At 39.1% G+C, this 19694-nt stretch overlaps 1 protein-coding gene across 6 annotated transcripts in view; it reads left to right on the top strand.

The window, feature by feature from the left end:
* The window catches only part of GRIP1 (glutamate receptor interacting protein 1), a 714453-nt gene that overhangs the window by 640360 nt on the left and 54399 nt on the right, over positions 1 to 19694 (top strand). For 4 of the 6 annotated variants that reach the window (XM_059936436.1, XM_059936432.1, XM_059936433.1 and 1 more), the window contains 4 exons: positions 904 to 984; positions 11899 to 11949; positions 12360 to 12429; positions 14081 to 14226. In XM_059936436.1, the coding sequence (XP_059792419.1) occupies positions 904 to 984; positions 11899 to 11949; positions 12360 to 12429; positions 14081 to 14226 (348 nt within the window). The remainder of the gene's footprint in view (positions 1 to 903; positions 985 to 11898; positions 11950 to 12359; positions 12430 to 14080; positions 14227 to 19694) is intronic. The other 2 variants (XM_059936435.1, XM_059936434.1) reach the window with 1 other exon arrangement.

Here is a 19694-nt window from a genome sequence, read left to right as displayed (position 1 = left end):
CCCTGGTAAAATCACAGTAGATCTGTCCAAGGTTGAGAGTCGAGCAGTACACACCGCTTCCCTCTCTGTTGCTACATTAGCTTACTTCTCTACTGGTTGGCCAACACTTCGCTCTGTTCCAGTGCCCCCTGCCCTCCTGCTCCTCCCTGAAACCTCCCCATGATCCAGAAACTAGAGGGTCATCCTTGGTGCAGTGGGACCTCCCGGGTCCCTTTGTTCCAACTCTGCTCAGCATTCAGTCTGGTTGGTTGTGGTCAGGACCATTCTGGTTGTGACATATTTTGAATATCACTCCTGCTTCTACACCTTTAAGTGTACTTTTCCACATTTACCTTACAAATTCAGGCACACCTGTCCTCCTCCAAATCAACAACCATCATAGCTAACTGAAATCTTTCCTGAAATCGATCTCCCCCAGCTATGAATGAAAAAAAAGAAAGCACTGCTGAATAATAAACTCTGCAAAAAATATGGTTGGGGGGAGAAAAGAATATAACTACTTTTGGTTCTTCAACTTTAGTATACCTAAGAATCACCTGGAGAATATGTTTAAAATGCAGATTTCTAGGCCTTGTCTTCAGAGATTTGGATTCCACAGATCTGAGATGATTCAGGAATCTATATTTTTAACTTGCATCCTAGGTAAATTTGATGGAAATGCTGTCTGAATCACACTTTAAAAACATGGAACTCGACTGTTGCTGTGAATTATGCACTGTTGCCTGTGGGTAGGACGTCTGTTCTTCACAAGGAGCTTAGTTTATCAGGATTTTATGTCAATTCCTACAGCTTTAACTACAGATGATGATGATGATACAAGTATTCCTGATGCATTTTCATTGACTGGTGCTCCAATCTTCCTAGTCTTCTATAAACACATTCTTTTTTGTTTTTAAATTACAGAGTCTGTCATCCCGAGTAGTGGAACATTTCATGTAAAGCTCCCTAAGAAACACAGTGTGGAACTTGGAATAACCATAAGTTGTAAGTACAAGTGATATCTTTTAAAATGCAGAGTTTTAGGAAGACATTAGAAAAGTGTATTCTCAAATGGTTTACAGGTGTGGCAAATGTTTTAAGTTTCATTGCCAAGTTTCTACCTAATGGTACAAAAATGTGGAGCCGGTCACCCTCCAGCGCTTAATAGCTGTGTGAACGGGGAAGTTACTGTAACTCTCTTCAGTCTCAGGTTTCTTCACCTATAAAATGGAAATAAGGATATCTGCAAAATATCCTCATTTTGTAGGTTATTCAAAGTATTAAATAAAATAACATATTTATATACCTAGTATAGTCCCTGGCAAATAATGAGTAAGTACTCAATAAATATGTCTCACACACCCCACATGAATTAGATGGCATATGAAGGCACAGAGGTTCTCTACATTTTAACATAGTGTAGATTAAGTTTTCACAATAATCTATTGAGACTATCTTCCCATCTGTCCACTATGCATCTGTAATTCATTTTGCAAGAATGAAATAATGTCTTTTTCTTTAGTAACTTCCTGAATTCCTCCATGGTACAAGGTGCCTGGGTAACCAAGCCAAAAAGAAAAGGAGGACATATAAATGTGTTTAATTCCCTCTTTTCCTCAGGCTCTAGATATATAAGTGCTTTGGTAAAACAACTTTGAAAATTTGAGCCCCAGTGGAAATTTATAGAATGGAAATTGAGGTCTCTGTGCTTTTAATATCCATCAACTAAGTTCATCCATAAATGCTCCAAGAAAATGAAGCAAATGATTAATGCATGAAGACCAAAGGAGACCTAGAAGCAACGTCTGTGACCAAGGTGTGGTCCCTTACAGAGAGTGAAGAGGCTACATAAAGGTGCCTCACTACACTCTGTCGGACAGCAGTTACGTCAGTGGCTAAGGCAAAAACAAAGAGTTCTCAAGTGGGTGTATGAAATGGGAGCTGTCCAATTCAACTTTGACCATATACATTTAACACCGAAAATGAAGTTTTATTAATAACCAATAAATCACATATATCTAATGCAACACCAAAAATAGTGGTACTACAATATGGAATCAATGTTCAGAACAAGAAGCCATGTGTATGAGAGCCTGTATCTCCCCCAACCCCCAGTACTGGGAGAAAAGTAGGACTGATGGATCTGACGTTCCTCTGTAGAGTCAGTAGAAAGATGAAATGGGACTTTGGAGACTCCAGACCTATTCTAGTTGCTACTACAGTCATTTACGCCTTTAACTGGGTCGCTTCCCCTTTCGGTCTGTTCATTACGAAGCAAAGATGGTATGCCACTGTTCTGTCACGAGCTGTGCTTACTGAGATTAAGGGAGAGCACATCAGAACTTACTATTCTAAAAGTATTTGGGGCTCCACGTGGCTTCTGCAACCCCCATGTAACTTTAACCCTGCTCTCATTTATTCCTGTCTATTCCATTCCATTCATTTATTCCATCAGAATTGGCCGTGAACGTGGTGCCTCTTGGAGTTGCGCAGTGTAGAGCCTGCTGGCTGCACGCAGAGACCCTGCTTCCACCCCATTCTTTCTTCCTTCTGCCTCCATTCAGTAAAGACACTCTGAGTGCCACGGCCCAATACTAAGTTTTGAGTCCTTAGAAATGCTTACTACTGGTGCATCTACAGAAGACACCTGTTCCTCAGAAGCTCCTCTTACCACACAGTTTGCCACACTGTAATTTTACTCTCAAATTTTACTTAAGAGGATGGTCTTTTTTAATGCAATAGATTTATTCTTTTTTATTTGAAAAGCAGTTTTATTTATTTTATTTTCCATTATGGTTTATCACAAGATATTGAATATAGTTCCCTGTGCTATACAGTAGGACCTTGTTGTTTATCCATTCTATATATAATAGTTTGCATCTGCTAATCCCAAACTCCCAGTCTTTCCTTTTCCCATCCCCCTCCCCCTTGGCAACCACAAGTCTGTTCTCTATGTCTGTGAGTCTCTTTCTGTTTCATAGATAAGTTCATTTGTGTCATATTTTAGATTCCACATATAAGTGATATCATATGGTATTTGCCTTTCTCTTTCTGACTTACTACACTTAGTATGATAATCTCTAGGTCCATCCATGTACATAGCTGCAAATGGCATTATTTCATTCTTTTTTGTGGCTGAGTAGTATTCCATTTTGTGTGTGTGTGTGTGTGTGTGTGTGTGTGTGTATATATATATATATATATATATATATATATATATATATATCCCGTATCTTCTTTATCCATTCATCTGTCCATGGACATTTAGGTTGTTTCCACATCTTGGTTATTGTAAATAGTGCTGCTATGAACCTAGGGGTGCATGGATCTTTTTGAATTATAGCTTTGTCCAGATATATGCTCAGGAGTGGGATTGCAGGATCATATGGCAACTCGCAATAGATTTATTCTTAAAAATTAATATACATAAAAATGTAATTTAACTATAAAGGAGAGTATCCCTTTAAAAACTAATCCTGTGATAGATTCCTTTTTCAAAGTCAGTATTTATATGTTCAGTTTGTTTCAAGTGTGGCCATGTACATACAACTGCAAAACATTTTCTTCACGTAAAGAATCATGTAAAATTATGCTTTATGATGATGCTACATACGTACTAAAACTGATTTTAATACCAATCGTGGAAACTATCCCAAACCCCCACAAAACTGCTTGAATTTTAGCCAGCTGTAGGCTAAAGCTATTCGTGGAAGCTAAAAGTTTTGTGCCATTCCTGGATGGAGAAATGATACGTAAGCTCATCAGACATGCCTGTCAGTCCTTCTAGAGCTCCAGCTCCATTTACACAACTAATCATCACCATCCTGAGTTTGTGCCTCCTCGTGGAAAATACTCATATTTGCCAGATGAGAAAGCAGAATTTGCTAAAGAAAAAAAAAAAAGAATCCATTTTCATTGTTACGAAATAGTAAATTCCTGAGGTCTAGCACAGTTCCTGGTACATACAAGATGCTTGTTTAATCCCTGTCTTCGTTGAAGGAGTAGATGAGGAGTTTGTAAACAATGTTCTTCTAACCAGTGTGCCCCCCAGGAAGTGAGCCTCTGAGGGCGATTAGGAACATAGATGTTTGTGCAAAGTCTGTTGCATGAACTGAAGAAGCATGAACTTGGAAAATGATGAAGAGCAAGGACTCAGAGCCCAGACTGCCCCACTTCCCAACTCTCTTGACCTCTCTGTACTGAGTTTCCTGGTCTATAAAATGGCGTGCTCATTACCTTCTTTGTAGCATTGTTGAGAAAATTAAATGAGTTAGTGTATGTAAGGTGCCCAGAACACATTGTGAACCGTAATGAATGTTAATTATTATAATGATCGATATTTATTTTCCACATAGAGCCTCATGAAATATTTTAAGCAAGGCTCTACCCCACAAAATTTAGTGCCAATCGTAATTATCCTACCTAAGTAGGAAATCAAAGGACCCTCTTCTCACTCATACACACACAGGTACTGTTAGGGAAACTGAGGCACTACAGGGGTTTATGAATGTTTCTCACTATCTTTATACAAAGTCCTCTTTCTGTATCTTCATCTTGTGAAAGCTCTGAGTAGTGAGAAATAGGCCTCCATCTCGGGGAGCGTACCGTCAGAGCCTTCACACTTGGCTTAAGGCTCACTCTTCATACCTAATTGACTGAGAAATGAGTCCCTCTGATTTTGGATGTGGTGAGCAGTTTTAGACTAATTTTCTTAAGTTCCTGATGAGACATTCATAGCACACTAGCATCAGGCATTACTTTTATAGATTTTATTGCTATGATATGGAGTAATTTATTATAGCAAATAAAGTAGAACAGCCTGGCAGAAGGATGCAGTTTGGGACAAGAAGCAGCGTCCTGAAGCTCTGACACCTCAGCCAATCAGAAACCAGAGCCCATACCCTCCAATGCAGCTCACCTGCCTTTCAAGTCAGAGAACTGTGGTTGTCTCTGCCATGTGTAGTTGTCAGTAAAGACCTTTCGGTATCGATGTTTTTTTTTGAGGTTTTATTACAAGGCAGTTTTATCTACTTTGTACCGTGCATGGCACTAAGCAGTTTATATGTGTTTTCTCATTTAATCCTGAAAGTGGCCCTATAACATCTGTGCCCATTTTACACAGCTGGATAAGCTGCCCAAAGACCCAGAGCTAATAAAAGGCCAAACAGGGATTCACACGCTTTCTGTCTGACTTAACACTGGCTGTGTTAATGTTAACACTCATCCCTGTCACCATCTGATTGATGAATCTTCCCAGATCCTATATTAGAAAAGCAAAAGACAGCATTTTGTGAGTGCAGTTAATTTGTTGGCTTTCCTTTTTAGTTGTGACTGAATTGTCTGCAGCAACAAAGCCTTGCTTTATTTTTTGTAAAATCATAAAGCAGCCTTTATAACAAGAACAACAAGTCTGTCATTTTTGCCTTAAGTCTTAAATGTATTTAGAAGAGAAAGGTTCATGTTTTTTTGCCAACTTTGCAATAAAAACTCTACTCACTGGTCCATTTCAAATCAAATAACCAGTTTTACTTGCCAGGTAGTATATATATATGTGTGTGTATGTGTGTGTGTGTATATATATATATATGCACATATTTGTATGGTTACAATGAAAGGAAAATTGAATGATTGTGTGAGTGTGTGAGTGTGTGTGTGTGTGTGTGCTTCTCCAGTGTAGTTTACACAGTTTATCAGACCCTTTGAGCAAAGTACCTTGACTAGCAGAGTAAGTTCCATGAACGGCTAGACATTATAGAATGTTCTTGGAATGATTCACATTTAATTAGCTTCACACTGCAGAAGATTTCACCTGTCTTCAGATACAGAAAAAGTGTTTTAAACAAAAGATAGGGACTGTCATTTTCTACCTCTTCCAACAACTGTTTGAGAAGAAAAGAATCCAAATTCACTGTGAGAACCAGTTTCTGACAGTGACAGACGACCAGTGATGTTAAAGCTTCGTGAGTCAAAAGATGCTAGCTTGAAAACACGCATTTAGCCCTGCTCCTACCCCAAACCGCCATCTTAAAATGACAGTATAAGATTTTTCAGGAGGCAGAAACTCATACGGAGAAGAGGAAAAGAAAAACAGATAACAGCAACTGAATTTGGAAGTGGCAAAGAAGATGGAGAAAGATTAATTTAAAGAAGCAGAGAGGAAAGCTGACAGTGACCCTGATTTGCATCCTAAACTCCCAGCAAGTCAGAGAGGTGGAATCAGGAACTTCTGGAAGCAAGAGTGATGGGAGAGTAAGAAGACAGGGGGATTGGTTGAAAGTCTGTTAAGAATGAATGAGTCCCTCAGATGCCTTCCCCAACTCAGAACCGCCAAGCACCCCTCCCCTTCCTGGCAGAGCCTAGTTTTATCCTCTGGAAAACGTGAAAGGGAGGGTCTCTGGATTGGGAGGGCACAGCTGAGTGTACCAGTCCAGCTCTGAAAGCAAAGATTCAGTGAAACACTGAATGAGGAGGCTGCTGGTCTTCTCACAGAAGCTCCAAGAAACCAGGTATCCAGGCTTAATCCCCTCCGAGCTGGAGGAAGAATCAGTGCCATCTGACCCAAAGAAGCAGTCTGGCCTGAACTGTACAGTGACGACCGTAATCCAGGAGCCCCACGCAGGGGCACCAAGCTTTCAAACAGCTTCTTTGCAGAGCCATCTGTGATGTGAACGGACAGCTAAGGAGAACACAGGCACTTGGAGGAAAGAATCTAAGATGCAAGACTATCACCAAAAACAGAGAAGAAAAACAGAAACAGCAAATGCAGGAAGAAGAAAACTTTAAAAAGAAAAAAAAAAGTGATCATTAACATCATTTGTATCCCTGGGTGGGTGGCCCTGAATACTATTACACAGTAGCCTCCAGAGGGGAACAAAGAGCTCTTGAAAAGTAAAAATATGGCAGAAATGAAGGAGCTCAACAGAAATACTGGAAAAAATGTTGAGGAAGATTTCTAGAAATTAGGACAAAAAAACAAATAAATAAATGAAGAATCTAGACTAAATAGGAAAATTATACAAGATGAGTCCAAATAACACAATGTCCAAATAATAGACGTTACAAAAAGATAGAGAAGAGAAAAGCATCAAGGATATATTTTCATAAATTTCCTAGAATCGATGGATATAAGTTTCCAGATGTATGGGTCCATGAGCTATGGATGAAAACAGACCCACACCAAGGCATGTCATCATGAGATTTGAAAACTGGGAGAAAAAGACAATCCTACAGGCTGCCAGTGGGGGTGGGCAGTTTTCACACAGTGTATCAGAATACAAATAATAACCGAGTAATCAGAATGGCATCAGGCTTCTCAACAAATAGCAGTTCTGGAATCTAGAAACCAATGGAAGAGCGCCTTCAAAATTCTGAGGGAAAAGAAATTTCCAGCCTAGAATTCTCCATCTAGCGAAGGTGGAAGTAAAGAAAAGACAACTATGCAAGAATTCAAAATACTCTCCTCCCATGCACTCTTCCTCAGGAAGCTATCAGAGAACGTGTACCAACCACCAAAAGAGAGTAAAGCCGGAAAGAGGGAGAATTGGATTCAGGATGCAAGGGCTTCAAGGATGCAAGAGAGAGTGTTAAAAGGTAAACCGAGGCATATTAAACATTTTAAGAGATTATTTGAGCAAAAAACTTGCTTCAAATCTGGCAGCACCAAACCAGAAGTAGTTAAGAATGCGCCCCCAACAGGAGTCTGGGGAAAGACAGATATAGGAAGAGCAGAGGCAAAGAAAGGAAATTATTTAACTGGCTGTAGCTTAAAGCCTAGTTGGCTGTTTGTGACTGGTTGTCCTTAGTATTTTGATTTCATGACCTTGTAAAAGCTTAGGTTTTGGTTGGCTTCCTTGGGCTACCACAGCATTAGAGCCACCTCAGTCTAATGGCCTCCTGCTTTAATTAATTTAACAGGAGTGAAAAGAAACTCTGGGTTCCCAGGGTCTGTGGGAAGGAAGTTCCCAAGGTCTGTGTAGAAACGCTAGAAAGCAAACATTCCAGGTGGGTTGGAAACCTCTAATAGAATTCTTGATATGATATAACATGTTGAGAGATTACAAGTCTGAGGAGTTGAATTCATGGTAAACACAAGAAAATTAAGCCAACAAAGACATCAAGAAAACAGAAAATATATCCTGTAGAAAAGGCAGGTAATCATGCCATGCAACATGACTTGTCTTCCAATACTGTTTGCAGTCATACTAAAGTAAATGCTAAATATCGATTTTACAAAAAATGACAAAACTGTATTGGAAGAATGCAGAGACAAGAACTGTGTCTGAATATGGTGGTGATGTAGAGGTGGAAGAGAACTGACTTGTCATCTTTCATAATAGAAAGAGGCAGCATGCGAGATTTTTTTTTTTTTTTTTTAGTTGCGGCATGCAAACTCTTAGTTGCGGCATGTGGGATCTAGTTCCCTGACCAGGGATCGAACCCGGGCCCCGTGCACTGGGAGTGTGGAGTCTTAGCCACTGGACCACCAGGGAAGTCCCCCCTGTCTCCCCTTTTTATCCAGCTTTTCTCCAGGATTTCATGGCCAGTGCCCAGAGCAGACGTGCCTAGCTCATAGTTAGTGTTCAATGAATATGTGTTCGATGGATGACTCTGTGAACTTCAATTCAATGGATTTCACAGAATGGTTCAATGGAGAACTCCAAGCAAATTCAAAGCACTGAGTGAGTGCTAATGTATTCTCGCTCAAAGGGTCACAAAGCCCTCAGAGGTGAGGCAAGTCAGGAAGTGAGATCCTTCCAATGAGGACAGTGGCAAATTAGAGATGGAAGGCTCCATCTGAAGGAGAGAGTGGGAAAGTGAGTCCATTGTTGCTGGATAATCATCATAATAAACACTTATGTAGTGTATTGTATGCGCACTGCTCCAGTCACTTTACATAGAAAAACGCAATCCTTACAACAAAAACTGTATGAGATCAGCACTGTTGTTCTTTATCACCGTTTCACAGACCAGGAAACTAAGCTGTCTGAACACCATGTGCTCGGGCATACATGGCTTATATGTGGAAGAGGCAGGATTTTGAACCCAAGCATTCTGGCTGCCAAATCTTGCCTCTTCATCACTATACAATATTGCCTCTCTAATTTTTTAAAAGAAGCTGTACATCTGTATGAAATCTACTACTTTTTAAATGTTGGCAACTAATTTTTTAAAGCACTACAAGTCAAGCAAACCATGCTTGATTTGTACCTTCCTCAGAGAAGAATCAAAACATGGTGCTAACCTAAGTGTCCATCGATGAATGAATGGATAAAGAAGATGTGGCACATATATAAAATGGAATATTACTCAGCCATAAAAAGAAACAAAATTGAGTTATTTGTAGTGAGGTGGATGGACCTAGAGTCTGTCATACAGAGTGAAGTAAGTCAGAAAGAGAAAAATAAATACCGTATGCCAACACATATATATGGAATCTAAAAAAAAAAAAAATGGTTTTCAAGAGCCTAGGGGAAGGACAGGAATAAAGACGTGAACGTAGAGAATGGACTTGAGGACACAGGGAGGGGGAAGGGTAAGCTGGGACAAAGTGAGAGAGTGGCATGGACATATATACACTACCAAATGTAAAATAGATAGCTAGTGGGAAGCAGCTCCATAGCACAGGGAGCTCAGCTCGGTGCTTTGTGACCACCTAGAGGGGTGGGATAGGGAGGGTGAGAGGGAGACGCAAGAGGGAGGAGATATGGGGATATATGTATATGTATAGCTGATTCATTTTGTTATAAAGCAGAAACTAACACACCATTGTAAACCATTGTAACACAACATTGTAAACACCACACTCCAATAAATATGTTAAAAAATAAATAAATAAATAATATAGGCTCAAAAAAAAAACAACATGGTGCTAGGTCTATTCACAATAGCCAAGACATGGAAACAATCTAAATGTCCATCGACAAATGAATGAATAAAGAAGATGTGGTACATATATACAATGAAATACTACTCGACCATAAAAAAAGAATGAAATAATGCCATTTGCAGCAACATGGGTGGACCTAGAAATTGTCATACTAAATGAAGTAAGTCAGAAAGAGAAAGACAAATAACATATAATATCACTTATGTGTGGAATCTCAAATATGACACAAATGCACTTATTTATGAAACAGAAACAGACTCACAGACATAGAGGACAGACTTGTGGTTGTCAAGGGGAAGGGGAGTGGGGGAAGAATGGATTGGGAAGTTGGGGTTAGCAGATGTAAACTATTATATATAGAATGGATAAACAACCCCGAGGTCCTACTGTATAGCACAGAGAACTATATTCAATATCCTATGATAATCCATAATGGAAAAGAATATAAAGAAAGAATGTATATATATGTATAACTGAGTCACTTTGCTGTACAGCAGAAATTAACATAACATTGTAAATCAACTATACTTGAATAAAAAAATTTTTTTAAAGAAATATAAAATAAAACATGGTGCCAGGGTGTGCAAACCATGACTGAGCCCTCAAAGCCCCAAAGGCGTGGCCACATGTAATGTGCCTGGTAAGCATGGTAATGATAGTGTCAGGAGCTCATACAGATTTGGAGCCACTTCTGGGCTCAACTTCATCACTCCAATGGGCATCCACCCTGATGAACCTTTCAAACCTCAAGTATGGACTTGATTAAAGGAGAAAGAGAAGAATGTAGTAAACGTGAAATGGGCACCATACATGTCTGTAGACCATTAGAAGTTTCACACCTCTCTGCAAAGCTGTGTGGTTTTGTCCAGAGGTCACAGTGTTATCTTCCTCTGTTAGAAGGATGACAGAGATGGGTTTGATGTATTTCGTTGCCTATACTATTTTGTTTTAGTCCATTTCAGTGGAAAATGAATTTTTTTAAAAACCAAGGGAAACATTGAGTGCTCTGTGATGGTTACTAAAGCTTGGAAAAATATCGTGTAAAGTTATTGGCAGATGCTAGGAAAGTTGTATTTGCTGGTCATAACAAAGTTTTTGTTTTTGTGTCCTGTGCCCAGAACAATTTGCTGTTCTGAAATGTAATATGAGTAAAACCACTGGATGTTTATATTTCTCTAGTGGAATTATATCAAATCATTGAGTGGAGGTTTAAATTATGAATTAATTGTAGTGAACAGAATGTTTTGCATTCTTTGCTAGAAGCTAAGAATAATGATTGGATGAAGTCCCATTAACATTTACTGTGGACTAACTCAGACAGTGGGTAAGGTATTGGTATATGTGTTTGCTTTTTCTTTCAACGATGTGTTGCGCTATTAAACCATCTGTTCTTATGCATAAACATTTTCCTGGGATTCAAATGGGATTATGGGATATGATATGGTTCTATGATTATTATGGGGTGATCAGACTGTTTATAATAAAATCTTACATTAGGCGCCTTTTAATGATCCTTAAAAAGAAATCACTCCAGGCTTCAGGTTGGTAAAACATCTCCTCTTGGAGGCAAATTGTTGTTTATAAATGTTGGTATGTTCATTTTAATTATCGAACTCCTAAATTAAATGTAAACTTTCTAGGTCAAGATGATATTTTTGTACTTAAATATGGACTCTAGTTCATTTTGAGGATTAAGTCTAAGTAGACTCATTCCTAATGGCTTTTCATTATTATTATTTCATTATCACCAAAGGGAAATATTCCTAAGAAAAGTTATAAAGCCCAAAACTGACCACTGTGCAGGATAATAGATTTATCTATAAACTCAATAAAAGTTACATGTACATGTTTAAATATGAATATATATATAAATATAAATAAATAGCATCAGTCAGATTTCTGAACATTTCAGAGCATTCTAGATAAGAATTTGTGAGCAAAATTTTAATATTTGCAGTCTTTCTAGCAAAAGATATCCTTCTGGGGGAAAAAAAAAATTTACATTAGTGATTCTCATCCACTTTCCCACCCAGTACACTTGAGTAATATGGCAGGATCCTATGAAGAGTGGTGTCTTCTCACTGGTAAGGAGTGAAAGAATGGGTAGGAGAAGGGATCACATGTAAGTACCACCAAGGGGAGCCCCTAATTGCTTTTAATACACTTTTCTGTTGGACTATTCACTCTTCACCTCCTTCTCTTGAGAATCACAGATTGAAATAGATTTAATCCAGATGGGCTGCTTTTCAATTGCTTTCTCCAATTGCAGATTTAAAGTAACTTTGCTTTAGTTTTCAAGTTTATGAGTACTTTAACACAAACATATTTTTCTATCAAGAAGGGGTAATATGCGCATTTTTAAATTCATTTGCTGATTCTCTTTGCTTTGCATACAAACTGTACTTGCATTAATGGTTGCTATACAGTGAGACCTGTACAGTAGTGGGTGAATCGTGGATATAAAGATATGACTATTCTATCTTCATTATTACAGCACCATCCAGTAGAAAACCAGGAGACCCCCTGGTCATATCAGATATCAAGAAAGGCAGTGTGGCACACAGGTAAGAAAGATGGATTTACTGATTCATCCCAAGGTATTTCTTAAATACAGCAGAAATGACCTCTTCCACACCCAAGACAACCTTGCTAATAGGTCATGGTATTCTCAATATTTTCGAGGCAGCCACGATTAATCGATTATATTTGACATCCCTAATGTCAATGGCTATGTAGAGCTCTCCCCCGGTGTCAGTTTATTTCTGCACCCAGTGCAGACAACAATCACATGAAAATGTTTTTTAGGGTCATTCATGAGTCCAACATAGCCTCTCCTTCACTGATCATCTTCCATCCTTCATTTTTCCCGCTAAAAAAACTGAAAGTGGCCCCAATGATGAGAGTCACCCCACATGGAGATAATAGCTTAGGGGAGAGTCTTGCTAGATGCCAGAATGTCCTCCCTAGTCAAGCCAGGTCCTTGAGCCTTAAACAGTGTTTATGTATCCTATTTGGTTCATAGACCACAAAAATCAGGGAGCCTCAAACTTTCAATTTCACAGATCAAAAATATTTTTAAGTGGTTAGGAATATTGATGTAAGACTTAACTTTCTTTTTATTTTCCAGTTAAGGACTTAAAAAATACCATTCGTTATCACAGTCATGTCATTAAAGAAATATTTTAACACTCAAAAAGTAGGAAGGACATTGTATGAACTTAGGTATATAGGTATAGGCTCAGATACTGTGACAAGGAGACATAAACGGAGTGGATCCAACAAGACGGAAGTTTGTCTCTCATACAGCAGTTGGGAGGTAGACAGGCAACACAGGGCTGGAGAAGCAGCTCTGCCGTCCTCTCCAGCTTCTCCAGTCATTGTGATTTTCCAGCCATAGAAGGGAGGTGGGGTGATGCAGAGAGAGTCTGGGGTGTGTATCTTTAGGGGATGACCCAGAAGAAGGAAGGGAGAATGGATTCTGGGAAGCAATTAGCCATCTCGGTCACAGACATAATGCATAAAGGATGGTTCTTACCAAAACATAACCTTCCTTATAGATATGTGTGCATATACATACAGAAGCACCTGCAAGCACATATACCTTCTCATTGTTTTTCTCATTTCATGATGGACCTTTAAAAACTTTCAAGACCTGAATACAACCAGTATTAGACTCTCAATGGCCACCTTCCAGATAGGTAGCATCCAATTCGCCTTTTCTCCCTACTGCAGCCATAGTGGGTTCCCCAGTGCAGGTGGAAATAGCAGAGACACCAGGACCCAGACCTCCCCTGAGTCCATCCCACCTTGACTCGCCTCACTCCCTGTATCCTCTCTGAGTATCTGGGCTGCCAAGGACCAAAAGTGGTGCAACAATCTGGAGAAGCATAAGGACACCCGGGCTGTGTAAACCTGGGCCCATTACCCCGCTTCCTGGAAACCTTAGAATTCCTGAGCGACGCTTATATGGTTGTCCTGGTCTAATTGAAGAAAGCAGAAGATAAATGTTTTTTAGTACTCTGCAATTTAATGTCACGGCAGCCATCCAAATTAAGACTGGAAAAAGGGGATTTGTCAATAAAATGCAATTTTAAAAGTTGAAGAATCTTATTTCTTCTAAAGACTACCATAATGCTGCTTTGTGCTAAATGCCTCTTAAATGGCCTGGTTAAGTGCTCATCATTAATCATGCATTTGCTATGCCTTTACTATCAGAACGGGAACCCTGGAACTTGGGGATAAATTACTTGCCATAGATAACATCAGGCTGGACAACTGTTCCATGGAAGATGCAGTTCAGATCCTCCAGCAGTGTGAAGACTTGGTGAAGCTGAAAATCCGCAAAGATGAAGATAATTCAGGTATTGATAACCTCCTTAGTTAAGACTGATTTCTCTAACTGCCCGTCTGTCACCAAAGATATTAGATCTTGGTGTTTTACATACAACAGCTGGCTAGTGACATTGCAGCAGTGTTTTTTGTAGTTAAGAGGGTCTTTAAATTGGGCGTTGAGAGTGTAGTATGAATTTTAAATAATGATGCTTTTAAATGATATAATTAAGATATTTTCATTATATAAACATTATAGCTATATTAAAATAACTTTAAAGATGAAAACTAGGGACTTCCCTGGTGGCACAGTGGTTAAGAATCCGCCTGCCAATGCAGGGGACACGGGTTCAAGCCCTGGTCCAGGAAGATCCCATGTGCCGCGGAGCAACTAAGCCCGTGTGCCACAACTACTGAGCCTGCGTGCCACAACTACTGCAGCCCATGTGCCTGGAGCCTGTGCTCCAGAACAAAGAGAAGCCACCGCAATGAGAAGCCCGCACACCACAACAAAGCGTAGCCCCCACTCGTTGCAACTAGAGAAAGCTCGTGCACAGCAACGAAGACCCAACGCAGCCAAATAAATAAATAAATAAAAGATGAAAACTAAATCATCACCTGATACCACCCTAATACAATAGAACTGGTCATTTTCTAGTTGATATTATATTATGTAATTATAACCACAGTGCGTGTTCTCTTTTTTCCTTAGCTTTATAAACATGTTACCATTTTACAAACCCTTAATAGCTATCATTTTAATTTACTGCCCGTAATTTATTTACCATTCTTTCCTTCTTACTTAGATTGCTCCCAGTTGTTTTATTACTGTAGGTGGCACAGTAACAGATATTTTTATGCATAGATATCTTTATTCAACTTTTCTTCTTTTGAATTATTTCCTTAGGAAATATTCCTAAAAGTAGGGTGACTGAGTCAAAATAAAAAGGGAATTTTTATGATTTCTGATGAGTCTTGTACCATGTTGCTTTCTAAAAGGGCTGTATCCATTGTTAGTGCTTCCAGTAATGTGCGAATACAGGAGAGCAGTGCTTCTCAAACTTGAGAAGGCGTCAGAATCACCTGAAGAGCTCCTTAAAACACAGTTCCTGAGCGCTCACCCCAGGTGGGGCCTGAGACTGTCATTTCTAGCAAACTTCATCGTGATGCTGGGCCAAGACCCAGCAATCTGAGTAGCCCCGCAGCAGACGCCCTTTTATCTGATTTTGATAAGAACCCAAGCTAATTGAAAAAAGTTCATGAACTGAAAGAGTAAACTAACGTGGGGATTTATAGAAAGTGACATGTATCTATAACATAAACATTTAATTTAAAAATTTACCAATCTTATGGGTGAAGCCAACACTTTCTGCTGATTGTAATTACAAGTCTTTTGACTTGTTTGCCTAAGTCATACCCATAATATACAGTTTATGATTTCCAGGTTTGGTTTTTGTGTGTTGTTTTGCTTTAATGCAGTGAGAATTTAAAGAATTTAAAGCAATCTGAATGCTTACTCCATCTAGATTTTTATTTCCCCAACGTTTTCAAGTTTTTCCTCTATGTAATTAACTGTTGATTTTTGCCTAATAATGCCCCTTATTGAATCTTTCCAAAGCATTTGATTTTTTCATAGATCCAATAAACTCATATTTCATACGTTATGTAAGATATATTAAATTATGTCGTTACAATAACAAGTAAAACTGGCATAAACAGGATTGGGAATAATCATAATTGACTCTAAACTTTTAAGCTTTTGACTCAATTGGTAGCAGGAACAGAGGTACACGGGGTACTACAGAGGGAAACCTATTATTCTGGAACATTCAGTGGCATTGGTCAGTATATTTTACAAAGAGGATGGAGAGTCACAATTAATCCAGTAAATTGGTTAAAGGGAGATTGGTTAAGAGAGTTTCTACTGAATACAGTTTCATCCCAACCAATAATGAGCAGTTGTCAATGTCCTGGAATCTCCTGGGATCTAATCCTCTAGATCCAGAGTTCGTGGTCATGTCACGCCTTGTGTTTATGATTCCTATTCAAAGTCAAAACAAGTTGGTAGTTACATCCATCAGTACAGCTGGTAAAGATGATTACATCCAAGTATATTTTATAATGAATGTTTGAAAATATGCATAGATTTCTACTAGTTATTTCCCAAGCAACTGATTTTCCACACCAACGTTTGCATTTCTCTCCTAACGAGCATGCCTCAATGGCATTTTCTTTGGGGGATTTATTTAAAAAGAAGGATAAAGCCTCCAGCAGCAGACTGGGTTCTGTCCTAGTGAAGAGGCAAAGCCCTGTGGAGAAACCCATTTTGCATGATTTGCCAAGCTAAGCAGATCTCAGCTACCTTCCTTGCAGAGTGAAGGAGCCAAGCCAGAGATGAATATGTATGGTGCTTGTGATTGGCGATGTTCCCAATGCCAAAGCCAGGCTGTGCAGACACGCTGGGAGGAGTTTCAGAAACAACAACTGAGCACTTGGAGAGCCAGATCTTACTTTCAGTTGCTTCTTTCCTTTGACTCATTTTTCCCCTTTAGACCCTTCCCCCTACAATCCCTATGCCTAAGACTATGGTAATGATCATGCTTGTTAGGTTTTTTTTTTTTTCTAATTTTAAGAGGTCCAATTTTTAAAATCCTACATCCTTCCATTGAAAACCATGCACCTACCCAAAATAAGACTGTAAATATACGTGCAGGAGACATATTTACCCAAACCAGATTTTCTCAAGTTGTCATACTAAAATATATACCCACTTAGCTACACATTTTTATAACAGACCATTATTTGAAAATTATCATCTGATCATCGATTTGGAAGAATTTGAGTGTTTCTGTATCCTCTTCCCCCATGAGAATATAAGTATAATTTGAGTAACTGAATCCTTTTTTATTCAGAGCAAAGCAAGGGGAAGGGATTATTCAAAATGTCAAACCTGGATATAGACCAGTTCAAGGCCAACTATGTAGACATAAAGAGCACACACTTTTAAATCCAGCTCTACCACATTTGAGCTGCGTCAGTTTGGGCAAGATACTTAACCTGCCTGAGATTCAGTTCCATTTTCAGTAATGTGCACAAAATAATACCCACCTCGGGGAGCTGTCATAGCTTGTTGAGAGAGAGATTTCCTGGCACAGTCGGTATTCAATAACTGGGAACTATTTTTATTATTATTACATCCTGAAACGCCTTTTCCCACATTCGTTCTGATCCTTGGTCAAGATATAAATGAGTAGGAAATAAGCATTATTCATGACAACGGTCACTGATTTTGGAAGTTTGATACCTTGCTTAATCTGAAATTAAGCTGGTGATTTAAATTGTTGCCATCCTTTGTCGCTCTATTTTAGAATGGTAATACTCAATATATATTCTTCACTCCCTAAAATATTGCTTATACTAATATTGGACTTTCTGGACTTCAGGAGTCTTCCAGTTCTTAAGTGTCTGCTCCTCTCCATCCTTGGTTCTCTGATGAGTTACAGAAAGGTTATAACCATACTTGATATAATAACTTGGTTTCCTAAGCTAGTAATACTGCAGTTGAGTTTAACAGATGTTGCTTCAAAATGTAAGCCTGTCTTCCAGCTGCAATAATTTTATTGCTCTGCCTTGTACTTTAAAGGAGATGGTAGAATTATTCTCAAACGTTGTTAAAGTCTTTGTTTTTCATTCAGTCATGCCATCAGCATTTATTTAGTGTCCATAAGGTACTAGGGACTGCCAGTTCTTAGATTAAAAAGGACACAATCTCTGCCCTTAAATCAGTCACCATGTTATAGCAGAAACGGAAGAAAATAATCAACAGTATGATGAATGTTCTAGGTGTGTGCACAAAACGTTAAGAGAACGTGAAGGCACCCATTTGAGACTGGGGAGCTCAAGGAAATGCTTCTAACAGCCTTGGTCTTGAAAGTATTTGGGAGGCGTTGTTAAAATTAACCAGAGGGAGAGTATGAGCCACAGGAAGTCAGAGAGAGTGGCACATCCTAGTAGCAGATATAGCTGAAGCAAAAAGTTTGTGTAAGGACTCAGTAGTGGGTGAATAGATGGATACACTGAAGCCAGATCATTATGGTCCTTCTAACTATGTTAAAAAATTTGAACTTTGCCCCAGAAGCCAATGAGGAGCCATTAAAAGACAAAAAGCAGGGGAACGAGGCCAGGGTATTTGGTCTGTGATCACTGGTTGCAGTCACTTACTGAAGTAATGAAGAGGCATCCAAGAGAGTCTGCATTAACTCTGTTTCTAGCGCTGGCTGGGGGAAGCAGTAAAATAAAATGACTAAGAACACTAGACTGACTTCACAACTGACAAGCTGGGAAACTTGGGAAAATTAACTTCTCTGGGCACCGGTGTCCTCATCCACAATGTCCACTGAATGCGTCCTGCACATGGCAGTTTTAAGGGTCAAAGGAGGCAATATATATTGATATTTAAGCACTCAGCGATAATGAATGGCACCAAGTAAGGCCCAGTGAATGCAGACTATCAACAGCCATTATTAGGATGCTTTTAAAATTAATTTTAGCTTTATTTTACTATGGCCAAATCTTTTGGAACACCTGGGATTGTAGGGAAACCACCCCCCCCCCCCCATATTCAGTGGCCATTCTCTCTAGAGGAGCTTTTACATCTGTCATCTTTCATTACCACGGGAACATAAATCGAGTAGAGCCAATCGGTGCTTGTCTGGGTCCAAGCCTCTAGAACCCTGATGGTTACCTAATCCCCAGGCCCTCAGAGATGCAAATAAGATCTATTGCTTGAAATAAGATCTATTGCCTTGACTGCATCTAGATCCAATGTAGCTGAAGAGGGGAGAGTTTGGAGATCTGAGAAAGAACCCTGAAGCAAAGGAGAGAATTGGGGGGAATTGTGGGAAGAAATACATGGAAGCTTCCAAATCTGTCCCAAATAATTTCTAAGGGTCCGCTTTGTATCACTGCCTTTGTGCCAGTCAAATATACAGACGCTAATGACCTCTCTCTTGATTTAGAGCACCTCACTTCTAATACATACCATGTTTGTAGAGACTAAAAATTCAGTATTTTCCCTTCACCGGCTCTAATCTGCGTCGAGAAACATTTCCAGGCTGCAACTTGTCCCATCTGAAGCAAATTACCTTTTCACAATTTCAAATAGAGTCTTACGCAAATGTAGCCTTATTAGTACCAGTTAAATCTTCCCTTCAAAGATTTGGGCTTTCATTTTTTTTTTTTTTTTTCCACTTCATCAGTGTTAAGCCGGGTAAGTAATTTGCAGCAGCTTTTTTCCCCTCAAATCTAGGTTGAAGTAGCAGAAATGCCCCCATCAAAGCAACCAAGAATGATCCTGGCTATGTGAAGAGCAGTGGTAGGGGTTGTTTTGGCAAGAGGCTGGCTGCAAGAAGAAACTCTGATAGATTTTTTTTTTTTTAAAGTACTCTTCCCTTTTTTCTGCTTTATCTCAAAGTAGTAATGATTTTCAAACTCTAGTCAG

This window comes from Balaenoptera ricei, chromosome 10, assembly GCF_028023285.1.
Source record: "Balaenoptera ricei isolate mBalRic1 chromosome 10, mBalRic1.hap2, whole genome shotgun sequence".
NCBI lineage: Eukaryota > Metazoa > Chordata > Mammalia > Artiodactyla > Balaenopteridae > Balaenoptera > Balaenoptera ricei.
Note: the sequence above shows the minus strand (reverse complement) of the source record. Positions and strands in the feature narration are given on the sequence as shown.